Raw genomic sequence first — 17371 nt, 5'->3', positions numbered from 1 at the left:
CAAACACTTGACACTTACTTACTAGCTGTGTGACTCTTGGCAAGTCACTTAACCCCAACTGCCTGGCCGAAAAAAAAAATTATGTAAATCTATCTATAAGTTCCTGTACACTGAGGAGAAGCAAAATGAACTCTGGCTCCAGAAGAAACTAGTAATATTTGGAAAGCACTTGCAATAAATTTCTCTTTCTCCCATGAAATAGAAGGGCCTACCCAGTAAACTTGGCCTCAGTTGCTTTCACCTCTAGGAGCCTTATAGTGAAACTGTAAGAGGTCTAAGGCATTATTCTTTCTGACCTGGAACTCTTTCAGGTATGCAAAATTATGTTGACTGATCTCCCAATTAAGCAGTTCTTAAAAAAACACAGTAAAAGCAGTGTTATCCTGCACTTCACCAACAGGAATAAAGTGGCCATATCTGAGAACATTCTCATACAAACGTTCAGTCTAATGACTAGATAGATCATCAACCACAAAGTCAACATTAAATGTCTGTTGAGTCAATCACAGATTCTCAGTCAGAAGGAAAGACCAGTCCAAGCTACACCAAAATGAGAATCCCTTCTACAACTCCATCCCGCCTTTGTTTGAAAACACCTCATAAGAAGGAACCCATTAATCAACTGAGTATATGTCTCAATGGCTGTAAGGACTCCTTAATGCAAAGAACACATGAATGAACAAATGTGAATGAATAAACGAATGAGTAACAGGAAACCACTATAGGGCTAACATTTGGGTGCATTATGAAATTGATCTTTTAGGAAAACCAGTGTGAAGGATGGATTGAAAGCATATGGAGGACTTTCCTTTGGATCAAAGCTTAATTGCTCTCAAGAGCACTTTCAAACTTTCCCATGATGTGCTATGGCATTCCACTCCTCTAAAACAATTCTAAGTGCCTTTTACATAGTAGGTACTCAATCAGTGTTTGCTGATTTGATTTGATCAGAATTTTAAATTAATTGACATTCCCTTCTATCCAACCCCCCCTCACACCCCCAGTCCCAACCCAAGCTTTCCCAACTTGCCAAACAAAACTTTTATTATGTTATTGTTCACAGTCACTGCAACCTTCTCCTGTAGGAATTAGAGTCAGGCTCCACTTCAAATCTCTTGCTTCATGTGGCTCTCAAAAGCTTAATTTCTAGAGCTCTACCCAGATTTCTTCCTACTGAGAATGATCATGACTATAACAACTTCCACTGAGAGCTAATTATGAAGAAACTAACACAAAGACCACATAGGCACAATCTCATTAATCCAATCACTTGAGATAAAAACCTGATGAGAATTAGTGAGGGTTGCAACCTTGCAAGAGATAGGCCCATAGGAGAAACAGTAAGGAAGTACCAAATCACTCTGATACTCAAACCCAAAACCAAGGGGGTATTCTACCAATTTCTTTGGCTATTGAAAAGAGTTACAGGACAAACTAAACCAGTTTTCTTGTTGTTGTTGTTCAGTTGTTTCAGTTGTGCCCAATTCTTCATGATCCCATTTAGGGTTTTCTTGACAAAGATACTAGAATGATTTGCCATTTTTTTCCTCCAGTTCATTTTACAGATGAAGAACTGAGGCAAACAGGGTTAAATGACTTGCCCAGGGTCGCATAGCTAGTTAAGTGCCTGAGGCCAGATTTGAACTCAGGAAGATGAGTCTTCCTGACTCTAGGCCCAGCACTCTTACCACTGTTTATAGACAATACAAAATATACATCAATAAATGTGTATGGTGCACCATATGTGGTTGTGTGTGTGTGTGTGTGTGTGAATGTGGACAAGTCAGGGATAAAAAATGATCCCAGTGGTACCAGGGAAATAATATGGTATAACAGAAAAAGTGAAATAGACCTGGAATTACAAAATCTTGGTTCAAGTCCAAATTCAACCACTTATTGGCTGCTTAAAGGGCAGCTAGGTGGTGCAGTGGCTAGAGGGCAATGTGTCCTTTAGAGATTTGGCAAAGGATGGTCTCAAAACGAAGGTCTACAAAGCAATTCAACCTTAATTCTGGCATAAAAAGAAATTCAACTACAAAACTCATTACCACCACAGATGCCACATCCTGCTTCTGAAGCCAGTGCCACTGATGAGCCATGATGAATATTCACTGACAGCACTAACACCTACAATAAGATTATAGAATAGAACCAGTATGCCAACATTCAAGTGATGCTCACATTATAGCTCTTATGAGCTAGACAACCTCTCTGGGTCTCTAATTTCCTCATATTTGTAGAAAAAAAAGGTAACTGACTCTAGAAAAAGCAACCTGATGTAGTAGAAGTGTGGCTAGAAAACCTAGGTTTAAGTCCTAGCTTCATTTTTTAGTACCTATGTGACAAGAGACAAGCTGCAATTCTAGGGACCTTGATTTCCAGTTAGTGAAAAGGATAACAATGTACTCCTTTACAGAGTTAATATGAGGGAAATGCATTGTAAACTACAAAGCATACAACAGCAAATTGATAAGGGCTGAGGAACTTTTAATAATGTTCAAAAGCTTCATTCATATACCACCACCACCCCAACCCCTAGGTAAAATGCCAACAACTTCCAGAGAACAGGGACTATTAGGTTTTTTTTTTTCTTCTCTGTATCTCCAGGTCTAGAATAGTACCTTGCACATAAGTAGGGACTTGCTGTATACTGAACTGATTCATTCTACATACATTTACTGGAGTATCCAAGAAGTCAAAGACATTGTTCTAGGCATTACATGGGATATAATTGTATAAAACATGGTCCACGAACCTAAGGAATCTCACAATTTATTAGAAGAAATAAGAAACTAGAAAGCCACCATTAAGAACAGGGGTATGAAAATTTATGAAGCAGAATTACAAGAGTGACTAACTCCTCTGGCTACCCATCTTCATTTTTTTTTTACTGCAGTCTGAAAAGGATTAAAAGACCCATTCGTTCATGGAATTTAGTTTTGGAAGGGACCTCAAATCATCTAATCCAATTGCTTCATGTTCCTACTTCCTCTCTCAGAAAAATCTCTCTCTATCCCTTGATCCCAACCCTTCCTTATTCTTAAGAGAAGTGATCTCCGTGATCATGCCCTCCCACTCAACATCTACTGTCTTCTACCCATTGGGTCCTTCCCCTCTGCCATTTAACACACTAAAGCCTCACCTCTTTTGAATGAAGAATCTTCAACTTGACCCTATAACTCCAGCCGGTTACAGTACTATGTTATTTCTCCACTTCCTATATTTTGTTGTTCAGTCATGTCCAACTCTCTGTGACCCCATGGACCATAGCATGCCAACACTGTCTACAGAGTTCTCTTGGCAAAGATACTGGAGTGATTTGCCATTTCCTGTATTGCCACACTTCATAAAACAAATATTCTGTACTTACTGCCTCCAGTTCTGCATTGTCCTTCTCCCTGAACCTTCTGAAATTTGGCTACTGCACCCACTGATACTACTCTCTTCTTAGAATCATAGATGTAGAGCTGGAAGGACCCTCAGAGGTCACCTTGTCCAGTGGCATCAAACTCAAAGAGAAATGGAGATCACTAATCTCTTCGGGCTGCATATTAACTTGATTTTAACATCTGATATGATCTATGTTTTTATTGTATTTTTTTTTCTGTTAAATATTTCCCACTTACATTTTAGTCTGCTTTGAACAATCCTTTGGAGGATTATGTGATACATGTAGCCCATAGACCGTGTGTTTTGGCATCTCTGAACTAGTCCAGTCTTAGAGCATTTCAACCCAGATCCTCTACCTCCCAGTCAGTACTCTTTTTACTGCACCACGCTACCTCCAATCACCATTAACTTCCCTTGAGAAATTTCAAGTCCTTTTCTCAGGTTCCATACGCCATGTCTTAGACATTTTCCCCTAATAACCAACTCCTTTCCTTGAAACTCTCACCATCCTTGGCTTCTTTAGTATTACACTATTCTGGCTCTCTTCTTTCTCCTCAAACGTGATATTTGTAAGGCACGTGACACAGTGTCTGTCACATAGTAAATGCTTGTTCCCTTCTCCTTCCCTACCTGGCCCTAACTGTGGATACTCTTCAGACCTCAGATCTCTCTTTTAATACTCTGTTTTAGAAAGCTCATTTATAAAAAAATTTTAAAAATTAAAATAAAAAATTTTTTTAAAAGCTCATTTATTCTCATGATTTCAGCTATCACCTCTATGCCAGGGACTACTAGCAATGGCACCATCATTCAAAGAGCAACACAGTACAATGGAAAGAGCACTTGCTCAGGAGTCAGGAGACCTGGGTTGAAATCCCACCTCTGACAGTTGAGCAAGTCACTTAAGCTTTCTGGGCCTCAGTTCTGTCATCTGTAAAATGAGAAGATGGTACTAAATGGCTTCTGATTTCCTCCCAGCTCTAGATCTATGATCCTATAATCATTCCTTTTTGACAGGATTACTAAACGGGAAATGTCATCAACAGTTTACCTAGACTTTAGGAAAGCATATGATCAAGTATTTCACACCATTTTGTATAAGAGATAGAGATATGTGGTATGGATGGGTGATGCTGTAACTAGCTGGATTACATACTGGCTCAATGTCCAGATCCAAAAAGTTGTCATTAATTCTTTGGTGTCAACTTGGCAAAAGGTCTCCAATGGAATGCCCCAAAAATCTATACTTGGCCCTGTACTATCTTACATTTTTTTGATGACTTGGAGAAAAGCATAGATGGCATGCTTATTAAATTGACCAATGACACAAAGCTGGGAGAGATAGTTAACATATTGGATGAGACAGTCCAGATCCAAAAAGATTTTGACAGGCTAGAACACTGAGCCAAATCTAATAAGATAAAATTCAGTAGGCATAAATATAAAGCCTTACCTTTGAGTTCAAATAAATCAATTTCATAAGTATAAAATGGAGGAGACATGATTAGATAGCAATTTATCTGGGAGGTTTATTGGACTGCAAACTAAGTATGAGTCAACAGTGTGATGTGGCAGCTCAAAAAAGATAATATGATCTTGGACTTCATTAAAAGAGGCCTAACCTCCAGAAATAAGAAGTAACAGTTATATCTGGAGTGGTATGTTCAGTTCTGGGCACCATAGTTAGGGAAGGATACTGATAAGCTAGAGAGTGTTCAGAAGACAATTAACAAGGTTGAGAAGGGAATCAAGTCCACATCCTATGAAGATTCTTTGAAGAAACCAGACTACAGAAGAAAAAACTCAGGGCTGACACGATGGCTGATAAAAGTATTCGTGGAGTCATCATTTATGTGTTTTGTTTGGCCCTAGTGGGCAGAAACAAAGAAATAGATAAAAGTTGCAAAGAGATAAATTTAGGCTTAATATAAGGGAAAACATCTTAACAATCAGAGCTGCCCAAAAGTGGAATGGACTTCCTTGGAAAGTGGTTGGTTTCTCCCTCCTCATGAGAGGTCTTCAAGCAGAGGCCACATGACCACATTTAGGATATGCAACCACCAGATCCCTTCTAGATATAATAGCCTATGGTTTTGTGATTCTCCTCATTTCAAACTTCATAATCATTTTTTATTCTTCCCTCTTTTTCACATCTCAAATAGTAATAGCTAACATTTATAGAGCATTTCAACATTTGCAAAGTGCTTTGCATATTATCTCGTTTGATCCTCACAACAATTCTGTGAGGTACATGCTATTATTATGCCCATTTCCAAGGAAAAGAGTTTAGCTAAAGAAAAAATGATGGGCAAAAAGAGCCATGAGGAATGACCACATTTGGGTGTGACAGGAAGAGGAACAACAAACAAAGGAGATCTAGAAGGATCAGTCAGAGAAGTAGGAAGAGAACCAGAATAAAGCAATGTCACAGATGCCAAGAGAAAAGCACCCTTTGAGAAGGCAGGGGTGGGTCAATAGTTTGGTGTTATGAAAAGCATGCTGGATTCAATAACAGAAGATCTGGCTTCAAATCCTGGCTCCTTCACTTACTACTTGTGTGACCTTGAAAGGAGATAGTTCCAACTTTCTAGGTTTCAGCATCCTCACCTGTAAAATGAAGGGGTGGAATTAGATGGCTTCTAAGAGCCTCGCAAGCTCTAAATCTGTGATCTTATAAACTGGTGAGTGTTTAATCTCAAATATTACTACAAAGAGCTAATCAAGCAACAAGCATTTATTAAAGTTCTACTATGTGCCTGGTACTACGGTAAGCACTGGAGTTAACAAGACAAAATTGAAACACTCTCTGCCTCATTTCTATCAAGGGTGACGTACACAAGTAAGCATACACAACATAAATACAAGATAAAGGGAAGGGAGGACTCTACCTGGGACACATCTAGACAGATCTCTTAGAGAAGATGGCATCTGGCCTGAGCTTTGAAGGAATGTAGGAATTCAAAAAGAAGAGGAGAGAGGACCTTACAAGCATAGAAGGCAGCTTGGGCAAAGACATCAAGATAAGAAATGGAATATTGTATTTGAGAAACAACAAGACCAAAGAATATGAGGATAGGGATGTAATAAGAAGGCTTGAAAGGTTGGTTGGAACCAGGTTGTAAAGGCCTTACAAGACAAAAACAGAAGTTTGAATTTGATCTTAGAGGTAACAGAAAATCACTAGGACTTATTATGAGCATAGATAGTGTCTGGTGCATAAATTCTTGTTGGTTGGTTGACTGATTATCGAGCAGGAGGGGGACATGATCATACCTGCACTTTAGAAATATCACTTTGATAGCTATGGGGAAGATGGATGAGAGGAGAGAGACTTGAAACAAAGACATAAATTAGTAGGCTACTGTGACAGACCAAGTAAAAGATGACGAGGGCCCAAACCAAGGTGGCGGCCATGTAAATGGAGAGAAGGCAACATATCTGAGAGATGTGGAGGTAGAATAAACGAGGCTTGGCAACGGATGGAGTGAGGGAGAGTGAAGAATTAGAGATGATATTCATCTTGTTAATGTGGTAACTGGAAGGATGACACTTCCTTGATAAGACAGAAAAGTCTGGAAGAAAGGTGGGTTTGGAGGGAAAGATGACGAGTTCTGGTTTTGGACATGTTAAGTTTGAGAGATTTGTGACATGTTCAATTCAAAATGTCCAAAAGCCAGTTAAGTTAGAGTTCAGAAGAAAAATAGAGGCTGGACACATAGAGCTGAGAGTCATCTGTGAGAAGACAACATTTGAAAGAATGAGAGTTGATGGAGGAAGGAAGAGAAAGAGAGAGAGAGAGAGAGAGAGAGAGAGAGAGAGAGAGAGAGAGAGAGAGAGAGAATATATATATATATATACACACACACACACACACACACACACATATATATCTACATATATACACATATACACATAGACAGATAGACAGACAGACAGACATATGGTAAGGAGCATGCATACACTCATAGTTAAGGTATATTTGGATGAAGATCCAGCAAAGGAGACTTAGGAGAAGTCCAACAGAAAGAAGGAAAACCAAGAGAGAGCAGAATCACAAAAACCCCAAGAGAAGAGGGTATCCAGGAGGAATGGGTAGTCAAACGCCAAATGCTACAAAGAGGCCAAGAAGCATGAGGACTGAGAAAAGGCCTGGTCTGGTAAAATATTACTGGTAACTTTGCAGAGTAGTTTCAATTGAGTGACAAGGTCAGAAGACTGATTTCAAGGGACTAAAAAATGAAAGAGAAAGAAGTGGAAGCAAAAAACTTCCTACAAGTTTGGCTATGAAAGAGAGGACAGACATGAAACAATAGTTTGGAGGGATGGTACAGTCAAGCAAGGGTTCTTTAAGAATGGGGTAGACATGAGCATGTCTTCAGGCAGCAAGGAATCAGCCAAGTAAATAGGGAGAAACTGAAGGTTAGAGTGAGAGAGAAGAGATGATTATCGGAACAATCTGTTTTAGGGGATGGGAAAAATGGGATCAAGGGTCCAAGTAGCCTTGACAAGAAGAATCACCTCTTCATCAGAAACTAGTTTCTAAGTAAAAAGAAAAGAGAACAGGGAATGAGGTCAAGGGCTTCGGGGATGTAGAACAGAGGAAGGGAGAGGACTCACACAATCAAACTGTATTTTCTTAGTAAAATCTGAGGCAGACTCTTGTGCTGAGGGGATAGGATGAGGGAGTGTTGTGGAAGACTTGAGGAGAAGAGAGGTCTGGAATTGTCAGTGTGGGGAATATGGTTGGGAATCATTAAAGAGGAGTAAAAGAATGTTCTTGCTATAGTGAAAGCCCAGCTGAATTTCAATAACATAAATTTGTAGCAGATCCAGGCAACACAGTTGGATGACTTCCTACAGCAACATTCAGCAGCACATGAGTAAAACCAGAGAAGGGGGACAGTGGAAGTAATCGAGGATTGCAGTTTGGCAAAGTATGGGGGAGTGAAGATAACTACTTGACGTATAATCTGCCTTCCTAAATTAGTTATATTTTTAAAGGCAAACCTTGAGGTACAAATGAATAAAGTGTGATGGTGAAATGAGAGATGATAGGGAGATCAATGTTTGGGCACAAGCCACTAGCTCATATGCTGGCCTTGAACAGTGGTTGAGGTTACAGAGAGTGCTATACATTCCAGCCATTCATTTACCCCCATGCCCAATGACCAAGGATTAGGGGACCATTCCTATCAAATCTCCCTTTATCACACTGCCTCAAACTACAGATCACAAAGGATATCTGTCATCTCTTTCTACTTTCATTCCCACACCAATTCTGAAAGGCTGATAGGCCCTGGCAGATTGGCTTTCAAGATAGTCTATAATCTGGCCCTACCTTATCTACTCAACTTTACCTCCCACTGTTCTTTTCACTGTCCCTTGAACATGCCATGGCAATCACCCCCTTGGTGATTTTGTTCATACATTCCCATCTGAATGCTATATCTAATCCTCTCTCCTTATCTATTTCTTAGCCCTTCTTCACTCTTACTTGTATTCCTTGTGCCACCTCCTCAAAAACTTCCCCGACCACTCCATCCCTCAATGATGCCCCTTCTCTGAACCCCTATAATACTTATATTGTTTGTGTAACTCTTTTTTGTACATGCTATCTTACATTCTTACTTGTGTCCTAAATTTAATGGCTTTATCTCCCCAACTAGATAGTAAGCTCCTTGAGGACAGGTATTAGATTTAGTATTTCTTCTATACCTTCCTCAACACTCAATACAGTGCAAAATACATGGTATATGGGTTGTAAACACTTGTTGAACTGAAGTAGGCATTTCATAATGTTGCCTATCAGGCCAAGAGAAGATGAAGAGTTCCTCATTTTTTACCTTTAATACAGGCCCTCCAGAGCTATTTGAGATCAGAATGTTATCTGGCTTCAGGTCTCTGTGCACAATCTGATTTCTATGCAGGAAAGCCACTGCCTGGCTCATTTGCTGCATGAAACTCTTGTTCAGCTGGGCATCTGGACTTCGGGACAGCAAGAACTCATTCATGTTGCCGCTGTCACAAAACTCCATCACAAACCACAGGTAACAGGCTGACTTGGGATCCATACATCTACGCCCTTTGAGACAGGTCTCTATGAGCAGCAACTGATCATCTGACTTATTGGAGTGGTGGCTCATTGGCTGGAAAACCTGGCCACTTTGCAAGATACACTCTTTCAACCAGATCACATTTTCATGTTGGCTTTGAATGCTCTGAAGAGCCCAGAACTCTTGCAGAGCCAATTCCACATTTTCAGGTCCGTTACAATGCATTCGTTTCACTGCAACCTTTTTTCCAGTCTGATTGACAACTGCTTCATACACTACCCCATAGCTGCCACGGCCCACTTCCTGCAGGATGGTATACTTGGCGTCTGTAGTCATGGCTCACTTCTAGGCTCCAGGGGAGAAGCAACAGAAATCTCTGAAAAGTATACCTAATTTTTAAATAACCCTGCAATAAAGAAGAAAAGACATATAAAGTTGTTTAATAAATGAATAATGTAAATACCCCAGGCAGACAACTGAACCCCAGGTCATTCTCTGCAGTTTTGCTTACTCTCTAATAAGCCCATAGCCCTGATCTGCATGGGCAGCAGCCGTCCCCATCGAATTCTTGGCTACCATCATTCCCTCCCTAGTATCTAGGCTACTCAGATTCCCCAAAGGTCTCTTGTTCTACATGTAGATGAAAACCCTTCTTCCCTCAATTCAACAGAGCCACAATAGGATTAAAAAAATAAACATGAATAAGAAATTAAGGGCATTGAACTGAATTGAAATATGGTCAAGTTTACACTGGCCATAGATGCTTCTCCTTTTAAACCCTATTTGAGGGATCTCAACACGTCCCTCCTTATCTGTGGTAGAACAACAATGCCAGGTTCCTACTTCTGGTTCCAAAGAAGAGCAGATAGTCATACCCACATCCACTAGTCTGGCAATTGGGACAATGGATGTAGATCCCTAGGAAAAAAAGCTCATCTTTCACTCCTCTCTAAGGGTATGTTTACATAAGAAATGTTCACTCCTTTGGAGAATGGAACAAAGAGAAATTAAGAAACAAATAAAACAAGAGAAAAGTCATCTCAGCACAAAAAAACTTTGACCAAAAAAGGTTTTCCATTCCATAATATTTTTCCCTCCTCAGCTATAATACACGAATACTTATCCCATCATTCCTGAAGGTATAACACATCAAAGGAGATATGTTGTGATTTTTGAAGCACTTATGGAGGTACTAATATTAAGTAATGTCTAAATGTAGTTAATAACAAAATGCAAGTTCTAAATGTTAAAATATCAAACCAAACTAATAACTAATATTCAATCTAAGGGTTAAACATAATTTTAAAATAATTCCCTAGTCACTGAGTTTATAATAGACTCAAGAGTCAAGAAGATAAAGTTTTCCTATCTCACATTTATTAATTTAATTCCAGGGGGTTGTGTCTGCACCAAGATATATTAATGATAAATAATAACAGCACTGTGGTGAATGAAGCATCTTAAGTCAAAGCTACGTTGTTTGGGATCCACAGTTCTAGAGAAGGCACATTCTATTTTCTACGACATGCCTTCCTCAATGTCTCCATATCTCCCACCTCTTTGCATATCTTCATGTTATTGCCTCTTTCTACTTCTTCTTATGCCCATCTCAGTTCTCAATCTGACCCCATTCTCCAAAGGTTCCAGTGCCCCTGCTTATCCCTCTATTATTTAGATTCATTTCCTAAACCAGTGGTTTCAAATTCAAATAGAAACACATCCCCGCAGGCCACATACTGCCTTAGAAAAACACAAATTGATATTATATGTTTTATTGTATTTTTACTTATTTTATTACACATTTCCCAATTACACTTTAATTTCGTCCCTGTGCACTCCAGAGTTTTATAGGCTGTAAGTCTGACACTTCTAGACGCATGATAGGCTGCATGGGTGTCCATTCAGCACGGGCCTGAGCATGTCATTCTCTTACTCAATTCAGCATAGGTCTGACCATGTTACTCTCTTACTCAATAAACCCCAGTGGCTCCCTTTTACCTCTAGGATCAAAATATAAAATCCCTGCTTAGTTTCAAAGTGCTTCCCAACCTGGCCCCTTCTTTCTTTTCCAGTCTTCTTACATTTTACTCCTTCTACATATTCAGTGATCCAGCAACATTGGTCTTTTTGTTCTTCCTCATACATGATGACATTCCATCTCTCATCCCCATCCCTGTTTGCTAGCTGTCCCCCATACTTGAAATGCTTTCCCTTGTCACCTCTGCCTCATGGATTTTTTTACTACTCAGCTCAGAGCTCACTCTTTGCTAGGGGCTTTTTGGGTCCTGACAAATAGAACTATCTAAAAATGGAACAGGCTACCTTAGGAGATGGGTGGTTCAGCATCACTATAAGCCTTCAAGCAGATCGCATCACAACTTCTCAGTAGTGCTCGGTGAATTTCTATTCAGGTACAAGTTGGACTAGATAAGTTCTGATGCCAGGCATCACTAATGCCTTCTACAAGATTTATCTTGTACATACATGATTGCTTGTGTGTTAGAATGTGATTAGAACATGAGATCCTTGAAGGCGACAGCCATGTTATTTACTTTCTTCATATTCCCCAGCACTTAATACAATGCCTGGCACATCATCAATACTTAATAAATACTCCTTGACTCACTAAAATCTGTATACTAACTCTAACATCAAATATAAATCCTTTTTTTGGCTTATAAAGTCCTCTTTAACCTGGCTTAATAAATGTTTATTGGCCAATTGACTGACCTTGGGCAAGTCACTTAACCTCTCTCAGCCTTGGTTTCCTCATCTGTAAAATGGGGATGATAATAGCTCTTACCTCCCAGGGCTGTTGTGGGGATCAAATAAGATAACATCTGTAATGGGCTTTGCAAACCTTAAAGCACGACATAAATACTAGCTATTATTGTTATTATTACTCAAAAAAATCCCTAAGTACAACCAGTTCTGCTGTACAGTGACTTATACATTCTTAAAAATTACCCCAATGTGCAAAATCATGTAATAAAAATTATTAGGTTTCTATTGGGGCAAATGGGGTTAGGAGCACAAAACTATAAAACTTCATTAGTGAGACAAAAAAATAAGAACCTAATAAAAACAGTGGCACAGTTTTATATAGGTTAAATGCTTAAGAAATACATAAATACTACAATAAAGTTAACTGCTATGGGTGAGAGGACAGCTTCAGCCAAGGCACAAGGTGAGGGGAGAGGAGTAGAGCATTCCTATGCCCATAGCTCCTAATGCATCAGAAAATATACACTTTACCTTGAAAAAGACCAGAAGTTTGCTTATGGAAGGGTGTGTTGTAGCCTGTGAGTTATTGCAAAACGGAAGGAGAATCATCTGAATTCAGATGAAAAATTGCAACCCCAGAAATGGATAGGTATGGCTCATTATCATCTTATTGTCTCTGAATGACAAAATCACTCATAAGCAAACTCAAAATTCCGGTTGTGCTCAAATATGTCAATCAAGTTGGAACAAATTCAGGTTTTAAGAACAAGTATTACTGCAGGACTGTCTGTATCACAATCTCCTTTTCAAATTCTGTGTTCACTGTGATCTACACTATGCTAGTCTCCCTAGCATTTTAATAACAGCAGAGAGGTAGAAGAAAGAACAACTAAATGTCACTAACCATTGACTCCGACAAACAAGTCACTTATCCTCTCTGGGTCTGCTTCCTTATCTGTAAAATAAGGGAATTGGCCTTGATGATCTCTAAGTCTGACTCTGAAACTGAAGGCCTAGGAGCATGCTCTCAATTGGGCGGCTCATAAAGGCTTAAAATCCAGCAACAATATTGTATGTTACTTGACATCCCTGTCTCCTTTTCCCTATAGTATAATCTTGCCTGTAGCCTGTTCCTGTTGTTAAGTCATTTTAGTCATGTCCGACTCTTTGTGACCTCACTTGGGGTTTTCTGGGCAAAGATACTGGAATGGCTTGCCATTTCCTTCTCCAACTCATTTCACAGAAGAGGAAACTGAGGCAAACAGAATTAAGTCACTTGCCCCGGGTCACACAGCTAGTAAGAGTCTAAGACTGGATCTGAACTTGGGAAGATGAGTCTTCCTGACTCCAGAGCTGCCACTCTATCCACTGTGCCATTGGTTTGTTGAATAAGGTCTTTATTAATGAATATATATTCTCCAAGCGCTGTATTTATTTAAAAGTCACTAGAAAGATCCTTGATGACAAAATGACACAATACAAAAACCAATATTTAAGCAAGCTGAGAAAAGAGGCTTCTGGTCACTGACTGCTTCCCCAATAGGTTCCCCAAAGGAGAAGGCAAGAGGGAATGTGGCATCTAATTAAGAAGCATATGAACTGCAGGCTTTCCAGATAACCTATTTATAGGCTATGTCTTGAACACATCAAGATGTAAGAGTGATTCCTCTAATTAATCAACGTAACAATACTGGCTGGCATATAAGAGAAGACTTGAAGCCTATCTCAGTGGCTCTTTCTCATTCAAGTACTTCTTAAGCATCCATTAATGCCCAGCACAGTGTTGAGTACTACAGGGAATAAAGCAATTGTGTAAGAAAGGTTCAGCTTCAGGCCTCCTTCATTCGTCCTGCTTGGCTATCTCATCCGCTACTGCAGCTTCAACTTTCATCTATATGCAGATGATTCCCAAACCTCCAGTCCCAACCTCTCTCCCAAGTTCCAATCCTCCATTTTAATTGCCTACTAGACATCTCCACCTAGAGACAACTTAAGTGGCATAGCAGACAGAGCTGGAGGAAAATCTAAGTTTGAATCCTGCCTCAGACATTAGCTCTGTAACCTTGGGCAAATCATCAACCTTTCTCAGCCTTCTTCATCTGTAAAAAGAGGATATTAATAGCATCTACCTGCCAGGGCTGTTGTGAGGATCAAATGATATATGTAAAATGCTTTGCAAACCTTAAAGAGCTACATAAAATGCTATTATTATTACTAGATTTCCCACTAATCTCCCAGCCTGTTGAAAACATCCCACTCCTGACTTTTCTATGTTTGTTAATGGCACCATCATTTCACCCTGACTCAAAAATCTTATAATCACTTTTGACTCCTCCACACATCTAATCCATGTTAGGTAATATTGATTCTATCATGTCTAAATCCATCCTGTTCTTTACATTCCTACTACTCCCCACTTAGTTTAAGCTCTCATTCTCTTGCCTGGAATATTACAGTAGCCAGATTCCTCTGCAATCCATATAGTGCCAAGCTAATTTTTTAAAATAATATTTTATTTTTCCAATTGCATATAAAAATAATTTTTAACATTCATTTTTTAAATTTTGAGTTCCAAATTCTCTCCCTCCCTCCCTTCCCCCTCCCTGAGATGGTAAACAATTTGATATAGACTGATAAATGGATATAAATTGATACAGATATGTGCAATCATGCAAAACATATCAAGTTAATCTGCTCAAAGCAGAGTTCCAGCCATATCAATTCTCTTGCTCAAAAACTTTCGTGGCTTCCCCAAGGTCTACTAAATAAAGTTCACACTTCTTGGCCTGCCATTCATGCTGTTCCACATTATGGCTCCAGCCTTCTCTCTCCCATTCTCCTAATTCATATTTTATACTGGAGCCAGGAAGAAGCACTCGAGTGTTTCTGAACACAACCTGTTCCTTCCTGTACCTTTTACTCTGCCTAGACTGCTTCCCTACCTCCTCTCCCATCTCTATCAGATTCCTACCTATCCAACACCATCCAGTTCAAATGTCATCTCCTTCAGGAAGCCTTCCTCCATACACACAGATATTATCTCCCCCTTCTCTGAGCCACTAAATCATTTCACTGATATTTCTCTAATGCCATATCTCATTACACCTTGCAATATAATTATTTAGATACTTTCCTCGATTATTAAATTCTCAAAAGCAAAGGCTGTGTCTCACTCAGCATTTGGAGTACTCCACAGTCCCTAAAGTATCTGGAACATAATAGGCACTCAATAAATGCTGAGATCAAAGAGCCTATAATCTTAGGAAGACAAGGCATATTATGCAAATGATGTGGACATGGAAAGAAGGTTGGATTTGAAGTCAGAAAACCTCAGTTTGAATCTCAGCTCTATTTACTACTTGACTCCGTGCAACTGGGCAGATCACTTAATCTCTCTCTAGGCTTCCATTTCCTCACCTGCAAAATGAGAGGACTGGCAAATCATTTCATCTCTCTGGGCCTCAGATTCCTAACCAGTAAAATGATTTATTGTTGTTCAGTCATTTCAATTGTGTCTGACTCTTTGTGACCCATTAGGGGTTTCTTGGCAAAGATACTGGAGTGGTTTGCCATTTCCTTCTCCAGCTCATTGTACAGATGAGAGAACTGAGGCAAACAGGGTTAAGCGACTTGCCTAGGCTCACTCAGCTAGTAAGTGTCTGAGGCCATATCATATTATACCTTGCAATATAATTATTTAGATACTTTTAGATACTTTTTAAAGTAGAGTTTCAGCCATATCAATTCTCTTGCTCAAAAACTTTCCGTGGCTTCCCCAAGGTCTACTAAATAAAGTTCACACTTCTTGGCCTGCCATTCATGCTGTTCCACATTATGGCTCCAGCCTTCTCTCTCCCATTCTCCTAATTCATATTTTATACTGTAGCCAGGAAGAATGAGTCTTCCTGATTTCAAACCCAGTGCTCCATCCACTGCCACTTAACTGCCTCTGTAAAATGATAGGATTGGACTCAATAATCTTTAAAGTTCTTTTCAACCTTAAATCCTGTGAGTAGTTTTCTTAAGCTCTCTTCCAAACCTATGAAACACTATGTGGGGTGAAAAGTACAAATATTATTATCCCTATTTTACAGATGTGGAAAGTGAGATTTAGAGAGATTTAAGTGCCTGATCCAGGACTTGAACTCAGCTCTCCTAACACCAAGTCCAGTTCTCTTTCCATTTTACAATCCTGTCCCTTCCCAAGTCCCGAGTATGGCTTCCTCTTGGACTTCATTAAGATCTGTGTAGCACTTATGTAAGAATACCTCTAAAAGTTCTTTTTTCATACTGGGAATCCAAAAGATTCACGAAGGCAATAGTGCCAAAGAGCATTCTCAGCCATAAGAGTGCTGGGGGGAGATCTGACAATTCAACACATCAATTAAGTGTCATAGGAGCTCAGAGAAATGAGGAACCAGTGTGTCTATGAACAACTGAAAAAGGGATTCAAGGAAAGATATACAACTTAAGCTGGGCCTTGAAGGACAGATGGGTAATGTCTAGATGGGGGTGGGGGGAGGGGAGGAACTATAGCAGGTACACATTCCAAGCTGGGAAAACAGCATTACCTAAAACTCAGAAACATTATGTTCAGGGACAGAATGTGAAAACAGCTGCCTGAAACAGAAGAACTGGGGGATGCAAGCTAAGAAGAAGGTGGCATAAGACTATAGAGGGCTTTGGACATGAGGCAGAGTCTGTACTTTATCCTATACACAACAGGAACTCATTGGAAAGCCTTGATGGAAGTGTTTTGTTTTTAACAGAAAGATTATTCTGGCAGCAATGTACAAAATAGATAAGAAAGGAGCCTGGAAGCAGGGAAATCAGTTCAGACTGCTATAACAATCTAGGCATGAGGTGATAAGGGTTCAGATGAGAAAAATTTCACTGGAGTTATTAAGATATAAAACCAGATTTCAGGCACTTGAGGAGAAAACAGGTATGGAGGAATGAAGAGATATCTAACATTTGTTCTAGAATTTTGAGGAGGAAGGGAAATAGGATGGTTACCAGAAAAGTAAACACCAACAAAGATGTGATTTTTTTTCCCCCTCTAGCTAAGTAAGAACTTTGAATGCCTGAAGGCAGAGGGGAAGATGGAGTAGGAGAAATAGAAATATTGGGAAAAAGAAAAACTTAAGAGGTATGCCGAGAAGTTCTTACTAGATTATAGTCTTCCTATTTGAGGGTGTCCTTCC

The 17371-nt window shown here is 39.5% G+C and overlaps 1 protein-coding gene across 1 annotated transcript in view; it reads right to left on the bottom strand.

The window, feature by feature from the left end:
* The window catches only part of LOC110207448 (serine/threonine-protein kinase 35-like), a 65868-nt gene that overhangs the window by 34844 nt on the left and 13653 nt on the right, over nucleotides 1-17371 (bottom strand). The window contains exon 2 of the mRNA XM_020985125.2: nucleotides 9234-9849. Within this exon, the coding sequence (XP_020840784.1) occupies nucleotides 9234-9779 (546 nt within the window). The 5' untranslated portion in view covers nucleotides 9780-9849. The remainder of the gene's footprint in view (nucleotides 1-9233; nucleotides 9850-17371) is intronic.

The sequence above is a fragment of the Phascolarctos cinereus genome, unplaced genomic scaffold, assembly GCF_003287225.1.
Source record: "Phascolarctos cinereus isolate Bilbo 61053 unplaced genomic scaffold, phaCin_HiC Scaffold_2;HRSCAF=192, whole genome shotgun sequence".
Classification (NCBI taxonomy): domain Eukaryota; kingdom Metazoa; phylum Chordata; class Mammalia; order Diprotodontia; family Phascolarctidae; genus Phascolarctos; species Phascolarctos cinereus.
This window is presented reverse-complemented; position numbering and strand designations above follow the sequence as displayed.